The sequence below is a fragment of the Vicia villosa genome, linkage group LG3 (genome assembly GCF_029867415.1).
Source record: "Vicia villosa cultivar HV-30 ecotype Madison, WI linkage group LG3, Vvil1.0, whole genome shotgun sequence".
Lineage (NCBI taxonomy): Eukaryota > Viridiplantae > Streptophyta > Magnoliopsida > Fabales > Fabaceae > Vicia > Vicia villosa.
The window spans coordinates 22,071,970-22,090,178 of record NC_081182.1 but is presented as its reverse complement, the minus strand read 5'-3'; the positions used below and the strand labels follow the sequence as shown (position 1 = coordinate 22,090,178).

The 18,209-nt window shown below is 37.1% G+C and overlaps 2 protein-coding genes across 2 annotated transcripts; both read right to left on the bottom strand.

Moving 5' to 3' along the window:
- Positions 1-3,334: 3,334 nt before the first annotated feature.
- LOC131660627 (putative clathrin assembly protein At2g25430) lies at positions 3,335-6,223 on the bottom strand. Its single transcript, XM_058929906.1, has one exon. The coding sequence runs from the start codon at positions 5,617-5,619 to the stop codon at positions 3,691-3,693; it is 1,929 nt and encodes a 642-aa protein (XP_058785889.1). The 5' UTR covers positions 5,620-6,223; the 3' UTR covers positions 3,335-3,690.
- Positions 6,224-12,189: 5,966 nt separating this feature from the next.
- On the bottom strand, positions 12,190-12,932 carry LOC131657705 (uncharacterized). The gene is made up of 2 exons (XM_058927071.1): positions 12,867-12,932; positions 12,190-12,753 (listed from the first exon to the last, which is right to left on the bottom strand). Exons 1-2 carry the CDS (start codon positions 12,930-12,932, stop codon positions 12,190-12,192), a joined length of 630 nt encoding a protein of 209 aa, XP_058783054.1.
- Positions 12,933-18,209: the final 5,277 nt, after the last annotated feature.

The following is an 18,209-nucleotide window of genomic DNA, read 5'->3' as shown; positions in this document are numbered from 1 at the left end:
GGCAGGTGGAGAAGACACTGCACATCATGCAAGGTGATCGTCATCTCCCCAACCAATAAGTGGAAAGAAGACGTCTCCCCGTGCCACCACTCCACAAAGGCCCCCTGCATGCCGTGGCTGATGGTGGTATACCCCGTCATGCAGAGCCCACTAAGCCCTGAAGCACTCACCGCGTCGTTAAACCACTCAGTAGTTGGTTTAAACAGACTGAAAACCTTCTGGGAGTGGTTCACCATTTTCAAAGGCTCTCTCTCCTGTTACAAAAAAACAGATAAAAAAGTATGTTAAATAGACCGTTAAGAAAATATTGAATAAACGGCTAAATTATAAACGGTTAAATAATATAGTCGGGAAAATTATAAAAAATACCTCTCCCTCCCAGATACGCCGAGCGACGTGCTCGTGGTAGGTAAGCAGCACAGAAGTGTCACTGGGCCCTCCCGGGTAGCCCTCCTCCTGCTCCTCCTCCTCCCCGTGTGGAGGGTCAACATCCGGTACCTCCTCCGCCTCGTGGTATGTCACTGCCTCCTCCTCCTCCTCCGCCTCCTCCTCCTCCCGCTGGCGGAAAGAAGATACCCGAGCCAGACGACTCCTCGATCCAGATGTAGAGGTACCCTCGTCCATCTCCACGGGAACTCGCACACGTCGTCCCCGGCCCTGCCCCCGTCCCTGCGTCGACGCCAGCTGCGCTGCTAGGGGTGTTCGCGGTGCGGTTTGGGCGGTTTTGACGAAAAAAATCATCCGAACCGCAAGAGAAAAAATCGTGCGGTTTGGTTTGGTTCGGTTGGCTTTTAAAAAAAATCCGAACCAAACCAAACCAAACTAATGCGGTTTGGTTCGGTTTGGTTGGTTCGGTTTTTTACAAATATTTTATTGAGCCATAATACACATATAGATGACAACATAATTTTGTATTTAGACATTCATACACTATCAAATAACAACAAAACTCGTCATATTTTGACAACAATTTTCCATTTAATATGTAAAAATTAAATTAGAAAACGTGGAATATTAAATATAAAATAATAACATAAAACAATATAAAAAATATTATAATGAAACAAAATAATATAAGAGACAAGAGATTAGTGAAGGTGAAAAAGAAAAAAAAGTGTTGAGAGATTAGAGAAGAAAATTTTCGATAAAAACGAAACTGAAATACGGAACATTTACATAAAAATAGAAGGTGAAAAAGAAAGAATATAAGAGAGTGGAGATTATAGAAGAAGAAGGAAGATGTATGTGACAAAGAAGGTGCGATAATGTTATTAGAGATTTGAGAAGATCGAGACTAAAATTATATGTGTAAGGATGAGAAAATTGTTGGTAATCATAAGGCTAAGGTATAATAGGTTTAATTTTTGGTTGGATGTGAGTTAAGTAAAATTTAAGTTGTAACATAATGCGGTTTGATTCGGTTTGGTTCGGTTTACAAAATACAAACCGCAAACCGAACCAAACCGTGCGGTTTTGTTAAAAGATGACCCAAACTAATCCGAACCAAATGCAGTTTTTTGCGGTTTCGGTTTGGTTTGGTTTGGTTTGCGGTTTTCTATTGGGTTGGTTTGGTTTTGATCACCCCTATGCGCTGCCGCCCGCTCGCGTCTAGCCGACGCAGTCTGGGTCTCTCTACCCTGTCTGATGCGTGCTTGGTTGTCTGACATGTTCCTGAAAACAATTGAAATCGATTAATATGCGAGACAACAGAAAAAACTAAAAAAAATTGCATTTCTGATACACTTCGGAAGTTCATTTCCGAAACTAGGAATGGAGGTGTTTTCGGAAATGAACTTCCGAAACACCCCTGCGATGAAGTTTTCTGCAACTTCCATGGCAGACCCCAAAACCCTAAATCAAAACTACTTTTATTCATTGTAAACAATCTAAATAGCAGTACCAACCTACATTAATGTGATTTTTGCAATTTCTAAACACCCTAATAGAGATATGAATAATGGATCTAAAAATTGAAAAAAATTGATAAACTTACCACTGATAGAGTTTGAGATGATTTAGGTTGAGATTGGAAGAAGATTTTGGCAATCTCTGATACTTCACACTTGCTTTTGCTGAAAACTTGAAGAGAGGCTGAGTTTGGAAGAAGATTAGGGTAAAATGAATGGGGGAGGGGGGCTGTTTTGCTAAATCTGCAAAACGCGCAGTATTTCAAAAATGAACTTCCAAAATGGTGTTTTCGAAAATGCATTTCCGAAATAAGACAAATTTTGAAGAAAAAAAAAGGCGCTTTCGGAGATGCATCTCCGAAAACACATTTTTCTTGCAATTCGGAAAATGCATTTCCGAAGTCAGAGGTATATGTGGTTTTTCACCAGAGGTGACCTAGAAGGTTGGGAGGTGGGTAAAGAAATTCTCTTAATGTATAATATGCATCCGAAATTTAAAAGGAGACAACTTCTCTACCCATCATAAAAAGTTGGACAGTGTACCTTTCACCAATCACATTGCATCATTTAGTTTTATCTTATTTAATTAATAAAAAATAGTATATTTTTCGGTTGTTTCTAAAACATTTTACATTGAAGATAACTTTACCCAACTATTTGAATTGGGTAGATAAAAATTCACCATTTTAAAATCCAAACAATACAAATGACTCATCACTTCATGAAGTGTAGTGAACACCACCCTAAAATATTTTTTGCCACATAGTCAAATTTTAATGATAATACCATAACATATTTCGGCAGATTTCTCTAAATAGTTGCATAAATATTTTGTTTTTTCTACAATGCCCTTTTTCTGTCTTGTCTGAGACGAATAGAAAACAACCATTATCACAATTGAGTCCGGTTCGAATTTACCAGATATTATTCACAAATTATACAATCTAGATTTCACATAAATATTTATATCCACGTATAAGATCAAATAAGCTCATGTAATCCGCATGGTTATCACTTATCAATATATTCTAGAAAGGAGAGACATCTCAAATCATGAATGAAATGTTATTATAAAAATAATAAGAAATAGTATATATCACAAACAAAATCATAGATTTCAAAATTAAAACAAATGACATGATGAAATTATAAATTACCACTTACAAACTTTAAAACAATTTTAATTCAAGTCATAAATCAAAATAACAGAATAATTGTCATAACTATTTACAAATCTTACAAACAAAAATTACTACTTAGGATATTTTAAAACAGTCGTCGGTTATTTTAAAACGAAAGGAGCAAGGCTAGCAAAATAAGGATTTCATTCTACCAACAACCTCGTGCAAGAACTAGCCAGAATCAGTTCAGGAGTATTCTACTTTAGTGAGTAAAATTTTACAAATAAGCAGCTAAAACTATTAACATAAGTTGGAAATATGCATAACCAATTGATATCATCAGCACCAGAATTTTATAAAATTTACAGCAGTTATACGATTGTTTTTTTAAGAGGAGCAAGAATAACTTGAAAGTACCAAATCAAGAAGAAAATGATACTATTACACAATACACAGAGACATCACAATTGAGTTACACATCTCTCAGCATCAAAACCAAACAAGAAATTGTCTCCTCCAACGGTCTCGTTTGCATCCCATGAACTAAATGCAGATCTCAAGAATAACATGACACCATTTAAAACAAAAGGAAAATACTGTCATAGTAAAAAATAAACGAAACAACCTATAGATATGTGGCAAAAAAGGAAAGGGAGATTGAATCAGAGAGGAGTATGGTAATACCCGTTTGGAGGTCCCATTCCATAGGCCGGCGGGGGCATTCCATAAGGCATAGGACCTCCACCATAGTATCCAGTACCATTCAATTTTGTCAAGCTAGTTTGGCCTTGCATCCCGTCCCTTGCATACTGATGCCACAGCTGCTGCTCATTCACAAGCAATTGCTGTTTCTTCTCCATTTCGGCCATTTGCACATAGGAGGGAGGTGGAATGTTCAAAGATGCGGCAAAAGGGTCCTGATTAACTGGCTGCACAGATCCATCTGGGGCCGGAAGAGCCAAAACAGGTGTAGTGGTCTTTCCCGGTCCGGGCAACGCCACACTGCTTGCACTCCCTCCAGTAAGTTGGGCAGTGCTGACATGCTGCCTGACCATTCCTTGATCATACATACCATTCAACAATAAAGGATCTAGCCCACCACCTAAATCTGCTTTCTGCCTTGATAAATTGCTGGCTGTCTCTACCAGTGCCAATTCCCAATCAGCTTTCCCAGGTTCTGCAGCAGGGGTTTGCCAAGCTGAAGTTACTTCTGGCTGTCCATTTGATGGAAAGGCTTCCCACGATCCATTGGCATTATTAGCCGGTGCACCAGCAAAGAGTGCCAAAGCAAATCTATTACCCTGGTCATCTGCAGTGACTGCATCCTCTCTCAGATTCATCAAGTCTTCCGTAAACTGTGGCTTTGGTTCAGGCTCTGGTACAGGCGGAGGAGGCGGGGTATGAATCTCAGGGGCAGGCAGTGCCTTGATTTCATTCATATCTGGTACCGGCTCCTCCTCTTGTACTTCCACTCTGGGAGCTTCCTCTTTCCTCTCTGGACTTTTAGGCCTCTTGGCCCTATCCCTCACAAACTCCTCAAGCGTCTCCAGCAACTTACTAGTAATTCTCTGAACTTCTGGATACTCGGAGGATCTTGCTAAACCACTATCTTTACACCAATTGTAAAAGGTAATCAGTTCATCAATTTGCTTAGCTGAGCTTGCATAAGCATCAAAGGCCTTCACGCAATCAGAATACTCCATGTCAAAGAATTTGTCAAGCAACACAGCCAAAACCTCACATATATCCGCATACAGCTGAAAGCTCTCCTTAACAAGCGGATATAAAGCAACCAAAACCATCCTGCTGTTCTTAGCCAACCCAGTTGGCCTACAAGACAAAAAACGATCCAATAACCTCTGCAAATGACCCATCTTACCGAAGATCCTCTCCGGCTTCATATCCCTCAAAGGGGTAACAGTAACAATCCTTCTATCATCCTGCCCCGACGCATCAGCCATATCCCCATACGACCTCGTCTTCCTCATCCCACTCCCACCGTCCCCTCGACCACCATACTCATACTCATTCGGCGGCGATCTGAAGTTTTCCCTCCCACCAAACCTATCATCCCCACCACCACCACTCCCAGAACCACCTCCACCGCCACCAATACTCTTCCTATCAAACAACATCAACTCAAGCCGCTGATCAAGATACATCGCATACGTCCTAACAAAAGCAGAGTGATCCCAAGAACTCGAATGAGCCTCATCCCTAAAATCCGACATATTCAAAAGCCTAGTCCCCCTCCTAGTAGCATACAAAATCTCCTCCTGAAAAACCACCGTCCCTTCATTCATCAAACGATGAACAAGTATCAAAGCCTTCAACGCAACAATCCAATCCCTCGTCTTCCCCAACCGCTTCGACACCGCCAACACACAAGCGTTTACATAGCCACGCGAGTAAGACATCAAGTTCAAAATCTCCCTCACATACTTCTCACTCGCCGGATCTTCGTCATGACTCGTCGCCTTCACAATCGCCACCTCCAACTCCGGCGCCATGTTACTCGCCACCTTCGCTATTCCAATACTCGTCTGATCCTTCACCGCACCAATCGCTTTCCGAATCGTACTCGAAGCCATACTTCAAGAATCCTTCTCCGATCTTCAACTTCCGATCAAATCAGTTAGTTACAAACTCACTCCGAGCTTCTACGATTTGACGAAACGGTTATAACAGAATGAAGTAGATTTGAATTAACTGATTTTCTTATCGTAGAAAGTCAAATCAAAATCAAACCCTAATAACCGTTCAATTCAAATTCAATTCAAGTATTCAAGAGTCAATACAGAGACAAATCCTCAAACCTTACTTCTCCTTATAGATCCGGATATGGAGCTCCGATTCGTTAGGTCCGGTTCTACAGGAAGAACGACCAATGAAGAAGAAAAAGGGAAGTTGAAAGGTCAATGGTGGCGCGAACAGTGTCTCAGATCTGTGGAAATTGTTGGGAATGGAAAAGGAGAGAGAAATGAGAAAGAAAGAAAAAAAAAAGTGAGAGTTAAAGATACTATTGGTAGGTACCGGAGAAATAGATGTCCGAAGAAAAGAATAGATGATCTGTTTGGTTTACGTGAATAAATAAAATGTCACAGGTTCGAATTCAGATATATGTATCAGTGGTTTTGTACAACTATCAATTGAGTTGGTTTAGTAGATTCGGTGAACGGTTTATGGGTTTGGACCAGATGCCTTCATCTATGTTCTATACAGCTATCAACTGAATTGATTTATAAAAAAGTTTTTGTGTGTTCTATAAAACTATCAATTGAGTTGATTTAACGCAATAAATTATGAATTTTTGTTAGGATATGACGTATTATGTATAATTACCAACTGAGTTGATTTAGCCGGGTTGATTTGTGTGTATTTTTGTTAGGATACGACGCGTACGGTTTACGGTGATGTGATTTACTTTCTTCCTGATAGTTTCCTTTTCTGTTTTGATGAGGACACGGGAACCGGATGTTCCGGTTGTTAGGTGGGGCCAGTTCAGAGGCGTCGGTGGGAACTGGGTAAATGATGATTATGTGAAATGTTTGGTATTTACGGTAAGAATTAAGTAGTGTGGATTTTGTTTGATACGCTTGCCTTTTCTGGCTTTTTAGTCTTTTTATGCATTTTCCTTTCTTGTTTATTGTTCTTTTCTTTGGAATTCATTATTGGTTTTTTTTGAAAAGAAAAATACTCATTATTGGGTTGGATTCTCAGCACTACTAGTATAGTCAGATGAGTCAAAAAATAAAAGAAAAACACGTTCTTGAAATTCTATTTTTGTTTTTAATAATTTTCTTTACTTTTCTCTTATTTTTTCTTATCGGTTAAATAAGCCAATAGACGTGTAGTTATGTGGATACATTATACATCATACAATGTTTAATACTTTTATGATAACTAAGGTGAAGAAAAACATGTATTTCAGATCTACTTTACCCAATGATGACCACAGTTGAATTCTATTGTGGAAAACTAATAAAATATGGATCACATTTTTTTATTATCATATAATTTCTCATTTTTTAATTAAGATTAATTAAGATTAGTTTAAGCTTTGTCAAGATTAATTTAAGAATTAAATTATATTTGTTTTAAATTTGATTTAATTGAATTGAAATAAAATTACCTTCAATTATTTTCTTTTTAATAAAAGACTAGACAATTAAATTAGAGATTTTAATAGAGTGTGTAAGAATGGAAAACAATTAAAAATATCCGGCAAGAATTTGAAGTATTTGAGGTGAGTGTGCCGAGAACATCAAGAACTAGGTCAAAACCTCATGAATTAATAACCTTAAAGTTGGGGAGGTAAATGTAGTTTCTAATGAAATCTTTAGAAACATTGGAGTGAATAGCATCCCACCAAATATAAGTCCTAGATCTTAAACTTAAGTTAGCAAACATGTCTGCGCATTTGTTACCTTCTCTATATATGTGAGTAGCCAACAAATTAATTGACTTAAGGCCAAGGATAAAATTATCCTATCTAATTCTTAGTTTCTAAGGAATAACGGAAATGTTGGTGTAAGTTTTAATAAGTAGTAAGGAATCCGACTCAAACCAGAAATTATGCTAAGAACTGGCTATAGCATACTCCATAGCCATGATAGTTGTCATGGTCTCAGCAAAGAGGGCATTACCCTGTCCTAGAAAACAGGAGAAACTACCTATATGGCCAGCGTTGTGGTCCTTGAAAATAACTCCACAAGTAGTTATAGCAGGGGTGTCAGTCGAGGCATCATCAGTGTTACCTTTATACCAGTTAACCAATGGAGGTGTCCAAAGAACCTCCATAACTAAAAGAGGGCACCAGTAGGAATCTGAATCTTAAAGGCTTTGAGAATTAGAAAACCATCAAGAGATAAGGTGGGAGCAGCCTTGATCATTGTATCTGAGAGAGAGACTTGAGAAAAAATAACTGCACTGCTAGAAATCCAATTGACCGACTTTTCATTAAATTTGATAAAATTCCAGGCCTTTCAAACTTCATTTATGGAGTTAATAAGAGCATATTGTTCAGAGTTTTTGGCTATTTTAGAATTAGTTTGAACAAGCTTCCTACAATCCTGCAAAGAGCTAATCACCATTTGAGAATTAACCTTGAGAGAAATCCAATTCTAAATCTTCCTCGCAAAAGAACACTAAAAAAAGGTGTTGTAAAGATTCTTCAGAGTTCATACAAAGGCTGCAGGCAAAAGTCATGTGAACTCCCGTATGAGTAAGATGATCATCTGTTTGAAGTCTACTATATGTTAACCTCCAAAACAGTAATGAGGTTAAAGGAAGAATAGTTTTTTACTACACGTTTTTACCTCATCTAGTGGCCTGAGGAACACATGTAACAAATTGGTAAGCAGATTTTAAGGAAATTTGACCATCTTCATTAGGACACCAAACCAGCCTGTCAATTCCCTTTGCATAGATGATGATATCCTTAGTTAGAATGTTAATCTCAGGAAAAGCAGTCACCAAGTTGTCAGGGATAACAAGCTTTCCATCATAGATATAGCTATTAAGCATGGTCCTTAGGTTATCATACATGTTAGAGGGAAGTTGTAATTGATTGCAAGGACATCCCCACATTAGTTGTCAAGCCCAAAGTTGATATGATCTCCTTTACCTATCAGCCAACAAGTGATCATTTCCAGGTCCTGGAAGCAACCTTTCAGGCCACACCGAAACTGAAGATAAAACATGTTTTCTAAGGAGGCCACATTTCCTGAATACTCTTTATTGTATGATGTTGGCTCGGTGATCCTTGGAATTAACCATGTTCCAACATTGGACAATATTAGAAGAATCATTGAGAAAAATTAAGGACCGCATACCCATTATAGCAGCTTCAAAAGGCTTACAACAATTACTCTAAGCCCCAGTAACTTATTTTCTCGTCTCACTGTCCATACCCTAGATGAAATTTCAACCATCGATCAATGTCCTTAAGAAGGGAGATTGGCCATGATTAAACCAAAAAGTATGCATTAACATGCCATGAATCACAGTCTTGACCAGGAGAAATCTCCCAGCAATGGACAACAGAGAAGCTTTCCAAGAAGTTTACCTGCAATGGGTTAAAAATGCTCTTTTTTAGGCCAACCTTTGAAAATATGAGCACCTAAGTAAATGAAGGGGAGATGAACAATAAAAAATCCTAATTTGGTAGTAATGATGTTCATCCTATTATAATTCATTGAGCTAGCATAAATGATAGATTTAGCGGGATTAACTAACTGACCAGAACACATGGCATATCTTTGAAGCAAGTCAGATATGGCTTGAATAGAAGCCATGTTACCTTTGGAAAACAACATAAACGTCATCAGCATAGAGAGTGTGTGAAGGAATATTCTAGCATCCATAAGGGTGATCTTCATGTCCTCCACTAATTTGGTAATCCCTTTACTAAGAACATTTTCTACCCGGCAGAAGAGAAAGGGAGAGAGAGGGTCCCCCTGCCTCACACCTTGTTTGCACTGAAAGAAGCCTTTTGCTGACCATTGAAAGACACAAATATATGATCATAAGTAAGAATGCATCTGATCCAGTTACAAATAATATTGTTGAATCCAAATTTAAGAAGAACCAAAAGTAAGAAATCCTAGTTAAAATTATCAAAAGCTTTAGTGATATCAATCTTCAAAGCAACATTTCATCCGTAAGTTTTCTAATTTAACAAGTTAGCCACTTAAAAAGTTAAAAGGATACAATCCTTAATATTTCTACCATGAATGAAAGCTTTTTGTTCCCGAGATATAATGTGAGGCATGACAATAGCCAATATCTCAACAAGAATTTTGGTGATGATTTTGTGCTTGTAGTTTGCAAGTGCAATGGGCCTGAGTTGCTTAATTCTATCTCTCCCTGAATTTTAGGAATGAGGATAAGAGTATTGGAGTTGTTATTTGGGAGAATCCATCTATCCTTGAAGAATTGCATACTTGATTTATAAACCTCTTCCTTGATGACATGCCAATAGGTTTGGAAAAAGAAAGGCCTAAATCCATAAAGTATAGGTGCACTATCTTTCTTGAGAGAGAACACTGCATTGTGAACATCCTCCATTGTAGTCAATAATGTTAGGATATTATTGGTCTGGTCAGATACAAGACTAGGAATGACCTCATCGACAAGACTAAAATCTTGCAAAACATGCGAATTACTAAACAAGTTATGAAAATAATCCCCCGTGTGGTTTGTGTTTGATCATTCTCTGTGATTACATGATCTTACACCTCGAGAGAGTATATAAGCTTAGTTATACTCTTTATATTGGCCAATCGGTGAAAAAGTTTTATGTTTTTGTCCCCCCTCAGAGTGCAACTTTATGTTATCTTTCTCTCTCTAGAAAAACTGGTTAAGATATAGGGCTTTATAAAGATTGTTTGAGCTTGTCTTTCTTGATCAACAAGAATGTCAATGTAACCTGATAAATCAATAGAATTTTGGATGTCCTAGATAATAGCCTCATCTTGCTTTACATTATTATGAACATTACCAAAGTTATCCTTATTCCACACCTTCATTTTAGACTTGAGCATTTACAACTTTCTGTTTAAAATGTACATTGGGCAGCTAACTATATTGGTGTCCCAAGATGTCTCTATGACCTTCAAACACTCAGGATGAGTGCTCCGCATCTGAAGGAATCTGAATTGGGATATGAATTTAGTGTCTAGATAGTCAAACTCTAGCAGGAGATGAAAGTGATCAGAGCAAGTTCTGATGAGTGTGGAGTAGGATATGCTGGTGCAAGCATCAATCCATTTAGTTTTTCAAATGTACATGTCAAGTCTTTTTTTAGTATTGGATCTACCTCTTCTGCCATTGTTCCATGTGAAATTGGAACTAGTGGTGAGAATATGAGCAAGTTGGTTGGAATCAGTCTATTTGGAAAAGTCTTCCATGGGAATTCTAGCTAATTGATGGGATCCAACATACTCGTGAGTTCCTAACATAGTATTATAGTCTCCAAAAAACACCCATGGTATGTCTATAGAAACAAGAGCGTTGGAAAGAGCCGGCCATATTCTCCTTCTAGCAACATAATTAGTAGATGCATAAACCCCTACCAAACCTAACATTTTGTTATGAATTTTCATGATGATGGCAATGTGTTGGTCATACAAATGGACTATGGTATTATCAATGTCAAAGAAAAAAAACACCAAAGGTTGGGATCCATGCCATCATATGATCACATAGAAAGTTGTGATTGGACCTGAGATCGTCCAACAGGCCACAGAGAGGATCAAAGTGATCCAAGAGAAGATGAGAGCTTCGTAGAGTCGCCAGAAGAGCTATCATAATAAGCGAAGGAAAGCACTTGAACTCCAAGAGGGAGATCATGTATTTCTGATAGTTAATTCGGCAACTGGTGTTGGTAGAGCTTTGAATTCTCGAAAACTCACTCCGCGTTTCATCGGTTCGTACCACATTTTGAAGAGGATAGAAGAAGTGGCTTATCAGATTACTTTGCCACCATCACTTGCTAATCTTCATGATGTGTATCTATTCAGAAGATACATTTCGAATCCATCTCATGTGATTCAAGTGGATGATGTGCATGTGAGAAATAAGTTGACGGTTGAGGCATCACCCATGCGAATAGAGGATCGAGAAGGGAATCCGTTGCATGGTAAAAGGATTATCATGGTGAAGGTAGCTTAGGGAGGACCAGCTGGTGTAAACGTTACTTAGGAGTTTGAGCGCCAGATGACGGGTACCTGAATCTGTTCCCTTAAGGTAATTTAAGAGGGAAAAAATTCTTTAAGTGGGGGAGAGTTGAAACACCCCAATTTTTAGATTTATTGAAATTATTTGATTTATTATGAATTTTTTGTATTAATTTAATTATTTAGTGATATTAATTAAATAATAGTATTTTAACTACCTTAATAGTTAAAATAATAGTATTTTATTAGATTATTTAACTTAAATAGAAAATAAAGAATGTAGGACAATGGTGTAAACTAAGATAAATATAAGGGAGGAAGCAGTGGCGGAGCCAGAAATTTTATGCAGCCTGGGCAAAAAAATTTAACGGCACGTTACATATGACAATATATAAATAGTCATAAAGTGTGCTACATAAGAGAGATGAAACCTAATTTGCTAATAGTATGCTAAATAAAATGAAAGCAACTTTAACATAAGCTTCAAAATGAAAGCAAATTTAAAACTCTCCATTTTTCTATCAAACCCGCCGCTTGAGATGGTCCACGTCCATCTTCATTAACAATACTAACCACCTCTAACACAGAGGACCACATCTGATCCAAACGAATCGAGGTAGTATAATGGGAACCCCATCTAGTATCCCCGAGTCTAGCGAGACTAGATGATTGGTGCAAGCCCTTTCCTTGAGATATCTCACCACTCGCAAGTCTATTCAAAATATCTTGGTGTTGTGCCTCCTTCAAAGCATCCTTTCTCTTGCAAGATGCACTTGTTGTGGTTACAATCAAGGAGATGTACTCAAAGAAATCATGAACAAACGAGCAACTACTAGCAATATACACAACCACCAATTGCAAACAGTGAGTATAACAATGGACATAGAAAGCATAAGGGTTTTTATCTATAATCTTTCTTTGTAAACCATTAAACTCACCTCTCATATGTGAAGCACCATCATATCCTTGCCCTCGTATCCTTGAAATAGATAACGTGTGACGATCGAGAATATCATAAAGAGCATCCTTTAGTGCCTCTGATGTAGTCTATTTGACATGATGTAGAGAAATAAATCGTTCCACAACTTTCCCTTTGTCGTTCAAGAACCTAGAAATATAAATAAAAATTTATTGGCCACATTAGGGGATGTTTCTTCTACTTCGACTTCCGGTTGCTTAACATCCACTTTCTCAATACTTGTTCTAGGAACCAAAAACCTCCTCATCTCTGAAATTTAATGATTCAATGAATTTATTTAGATAAACAAATTGTAACACACAAATTGACGAGACCGAATAATTAAATAAAATAAATAAATTGTAACAAGGTTAAAAGAGAATTCTAAAAAAGATAAATAACATATATATAATAAGAAAAGAAATTAAACTAGTTTAGATTCTAAAAAAAAAATTAAACTATTTTATTATAATATATAATATGTCAATTGTCAAGTAATTTATATTACCAGTGTACCAGGGGCGGTTCTATTCTATGTCAAGTAATATGCAATGACCTAACCATATGAAATTGAATCTATATGAAATTGAATTTATGAAATTGAATATATATTGCAAATTGAATCTATGAAGAAATTTTAAGAGAAGTACCTGCCTGTGTGCCTGCTGCTTGAAAGTGACGTGATGAGAGAGGGTAACTGAGAGAGAAGACGGGCGGCAGTACATAATTTGTTTTTTTTTTAATTTTATTCAAAGTCATAAATAATTAATTGGATTGGGCCTACCTGGACCATTGGGTATTCATATATTTTAATTTTTATACCCTTATTTTTACTAATTTTGCCCCTGGTTTCGTTTAAAAATCTGCTATTAAATTGAGAGAAATACAAAGAAATTAGGAGTTGAGTCCGGGCGCATGCCCGGGTTTGCTGGGCTATAGAACCGCCTCTGGGAGGAAGGAAAAATAATATTGGTAAGTGAGGGGTGAAATTATAAATTGAATTAGATTACCCTAACTATATAAGTTAAAGGATAATCTAGGTTTAGGAAATTTTTTGACAGTACGTAGAAAAAATTGTGAGAAAGAGGCTAGAGGCAAAAGGAAGAACTTGGAGCTTCAGGTGAGGGGAGACCATCCAATCCAATTCATATTTCTTGCTAGGAATTAAGGTAAGGGGGAGAATGACCTTAATAAAGGATTTATGCATAAGGGGTAGGGTAGAGGAGTCCTTAACCTCTAATAGGTTTAGTATGAATGTGTATGTTTTGTTGTGTTGTTATATGAATCTAAAAATTGGTGATCCCTAGATGTTATAATCTGTTTTTCATGATGAAATTCATGTACCTTAATGGGTGTAAATTCATGTTGATGTTCTGGTGTTATATCCTTCATTGATGACCTTTTGAAGGTTTTGGGTTGAATAGGATTTTAGGGGAAAGGGGGTTTAATGTGTTAAAATTGATGAAATCATGTGTTATGAATATGTTATAATGAGAATGATAGATTTTGGATCAAAAATTGGTAGCTGGAAGTGATTTTGTATTGTTGTATGTATGAGTTAATAGTCCAATCAAGAGAAACTACTTAACCTTGAGTTGTATTTATATTATGTACATATCTGATTGTTGTTCCTTGATAACACGATTTTATATCGTATATTTAGCCTAAAATCCATAGATATTTATAGCATTTTCCGTTTATTATGTCAATTTATTATGATATTACGCGTGTATTTGCTTTGTTTCAGGTTTTACACTTCAATTACGACTATTTGCGAAAAGGAAAGAAAATCGAGCTTAAATGACCAATATTTATGCTTAAAAGACGAAAAGGGGTGCTGAAACGAAAGAGGGGTGCAATTAGGACCCAAAAGGCCCAAAAGAGCAATCCAGCCCACGAAGGAAGCAACCCAGGCCACACTAGTAAGCAGAGACGCACGTCTCTGCCACCTCAGCAAAGGGGAGACGCACGTCTCCACCTCCCTAAAAGATCTCCACTTGAGACGCACGTCTCAAGTCAATCAGCTGCCTCCCTGAAGAATCGGAGACGCACGTCTCCACGTCCTGGTCTGCAAAAAGCTCCTCTTTTCACGCAAAGCAACTGCATACCTCCTCCTATAAATAGGACCTGTCACTTCACTTCAATCTGTCTGATTTCCTGCCAACGAAGTGCTGCCGAAATTGTACCGCGAATTGCTTTTCCTTATTCTGTTTTCATTTAACCGTCTATTTTCTCACAACGATTTCTACACTGGAAATTGTTGTGAACTTTTCATAGATCTAGCCTTACGTTAGATTTATCGCTTTATTTCCTTGTTTTTATTTTCTGCCATTTAAATTCCGAAGAACGATCCAGCCAACCTGTGGTGGAAGTTCAAGTACTTCAAGATTCAATTCAATTCAGATTTATTTTAATTCAGGTTTTTTATTTACCGCCTTATTTATATTATTTATTTGCATGATATATTATATGCCATTTAATATGCTTATTATTATGAACCGAACCGATTTATGCATGTTTAATCGTATTAATATGTCTGGCTAAATTACTAAAGGTGTCGGTATGTAAAGTAAGTTAACCGTAGGGATCCGAAATAAATTGGCTTAAATTATGTTTTATTAATTATCACTTATTTTTGGTTTTTATGTCTAGTTTAATTAGTAAGTCTTAAAACCAATAGAGCGAAAGTTTGAGGGATTAGGACGGTCAAAGGTTAAAATCAATAGAGCGAAAGTTTGAGATCTTTAACTGGATAGTAGACATAGGACATTAGTTTTAAGGATGGCGAAAGCGTATTAAAACTAATTGGAACTTATTTATTTTCAAAAATTGTTTTTACACTCGAGCGGGATGGCGAAAGCGTACGTTAGGGGTATTAGCTTGCTCCGAGTCAACAGAGCGAAAGTTTGAGATTAGGAGATTTAAATAGATAACAACCTCGTAAAATAGGCATTTTATTAATTACATTGTTTCCAAAAAGCTCTTCTAAAATCTAATGGGATGGCGAAAGCGTACATTAGGATTAGGATAGTAGTCTGAATCAACAGAGCGAAAGTTTGAGACGAGGATTTTTAATCAATCGGAATTAGTAAAGATTTTTAATTTAATTATGCAAAAGCCAATGAACCTTCGGATTACCTCTAGTTAAACGAAATACATACTGATACCTGTCTTTTATTATTATTCTTTATTTTCTCACAATCACTTTCCCTTAGGAACAATCGAAATTTTAGTACTCCTAGCTTTACATAGTAACCTTAGATAACGGTAGATCGATTCATAGTCCCTGTGGATTCGATATCTTTTAAAACTACACGACACGACTGTGCACTTGCAGTTATCAGATTTATAGACACGTAAAGTCGCGATCAATAGAGAAAGGGGGAGCAGTCATTTCAGACAAGCAACACCTCGACTAAGATTCACAAATTTTGCCATCATCAAAAAGGGGGAGTATGTGAGGGCAAGGTGTTGTTTTCATGCTGTCAAAATATTGTGAATCAACCGCAACTTAAGTGGAAACATAAAAATCAAGCACATGCAACCAAGACAAGCATTTTTGGACACAAAACACCAATAGGTCGACTCACACACATCATAGGTCGACCTATTGCAAGCCCTTTGTGAAGAAAGTCAGGTGAAGGATGAATGCGTCGACGCATCACCTTCTTAGGTCGACGCATTGGGTTTTTGAGGAAGTCACGGGAATGCGCACGCCGACCCTTCAGGTCGACGCATCAAAGTTTGGCTGCTCAAGTGCAAGAATGGAATGCGTCGACGCATTACTTCATTAGGTCGACGCATGGCCTTTTGGGGAATCCACGGGAATGCGCACGCCGACCCTTTAGGTCGACGCAAGCATCACACATGGCTCATTTTTCAGGTGCAAAGCATTCAATAGGTCGACCTATGCAGAGAGCAGGTCGACCTGTCGCTAATAAATTGGGTTTTCTGCTGTTTTCATTTTGGCCTATGCATTGTATGTGGTATAAATACTCAAGTGATCATTCTCAAGCAAAATAACAAGAAACGTGAAATATAGACTCAGCTTCTTCTCATCTTCAACCTTTCGCTTATTGATCGAGAATCACACATAATCATCTTTCTCGATCGAAGTAAGGAACGTGTGTTGATAAGGTTTGACGGTAGAGTTTGTCTTGTTCGAGATTCGACGGTAGACATTCATCTTGTTCGAGTGAAGATTGTTGAGGGTGTTTCTTGTATAAAACCTTAGGGTTTTTCCTTCCTCATCAAAGATTTTGTTCGAAGGTTTTTGACGATCGATTCGCTTTGGTAATCAATTCAGCCGTGCATAAGGGTTTGAGAGATTGAAGATCTACTCAACAAACTTGCTACAACCAGAGGATTGAGAGAGGAACGATCGGGGTCTTGATCGTGAAGATCTTAGACATTGACTTGATTCAACTTGAATCAAGGGGAGGATCGAATTGTATTCAATTTTACTGCATGTGTGTAGTTGGTGATTGGTACTTTCTATCCTTGTTAAATATTTTGCAATCTAATAAAACTTTCCTAATTTCATTTGAAATTAGGGGCAGGCGTAATCCTGCGAGGACGATAGAGGAACTGCCTAAACAAATATCGTGTTCCTTATCGCTTTTACTTTATCGCATTTTCACTTGTTTTCGTTTATTTCCATTATTGAACAAAAACTAAGGTTAGGTAAAATATCGATCACCAAGTGTTCGATAAAATTACTCAATCAAATTTTTGTTCATATTTTAGTGAAAACGTTCATTGTGAGTAATATACCATATAGTGTGTAATTGAGACAATCGAGATATTCGTTAAAACGTAATTCATCACTTGACATTCTCATCCGTTTGGTTTAGTGCACATATCCGGTCCCCGATAACATAATCATCTTAGACGATTAAGTGATTCAGGGAAGTCACGTTTCAAATAGCTAAAATTTTCTTAAGTCGAAAAAGGTGGTCTATTCACCCCCCTCTAGACCAGTCCTATCGTCTAACATATTTAAAGAATAAATCATAAAATTTATTTCATTAATATGTGATTTTATTTAATTTAATTTGAATTTAAATGAATAAAATCAAATATAAATAATGAAATAATATTTATATGACCAATGATCTTCTTATGAACTTGAAATCACGTGGGTAACCCAAAAGTATAAGCCCAATACTTAAAAAGGTGGATTTTTGCCAATTGGGGTTTTGCCCTTTTCTTGAAAATCGATCAACTTATACCAAGCACATCTCTCTCATTTTTAATCATATGGGAGTGTTCGAATACTTTTTAGAAAGCTTAAAGAGTCCTCTAAAATCTCTTTTTGGTTTCATCTTAATTGAGTCTACCATGTTCATGTACCACTCTTTGAGAAAAAATGACTTTTTGTTGACTTTTAAAAGGACCTGTCATGTATTGACTTGTATCTCTCAAATGATGAATTTCTAGACTTGGCATGTGAGAGATAAAGTTGTAGTGAATTCAATTTTCTTTAAATTGAGCTTTGGATGGGAAATTTCTAATGTTCCATGTGAAAGTTATGGATGGTCAAAGT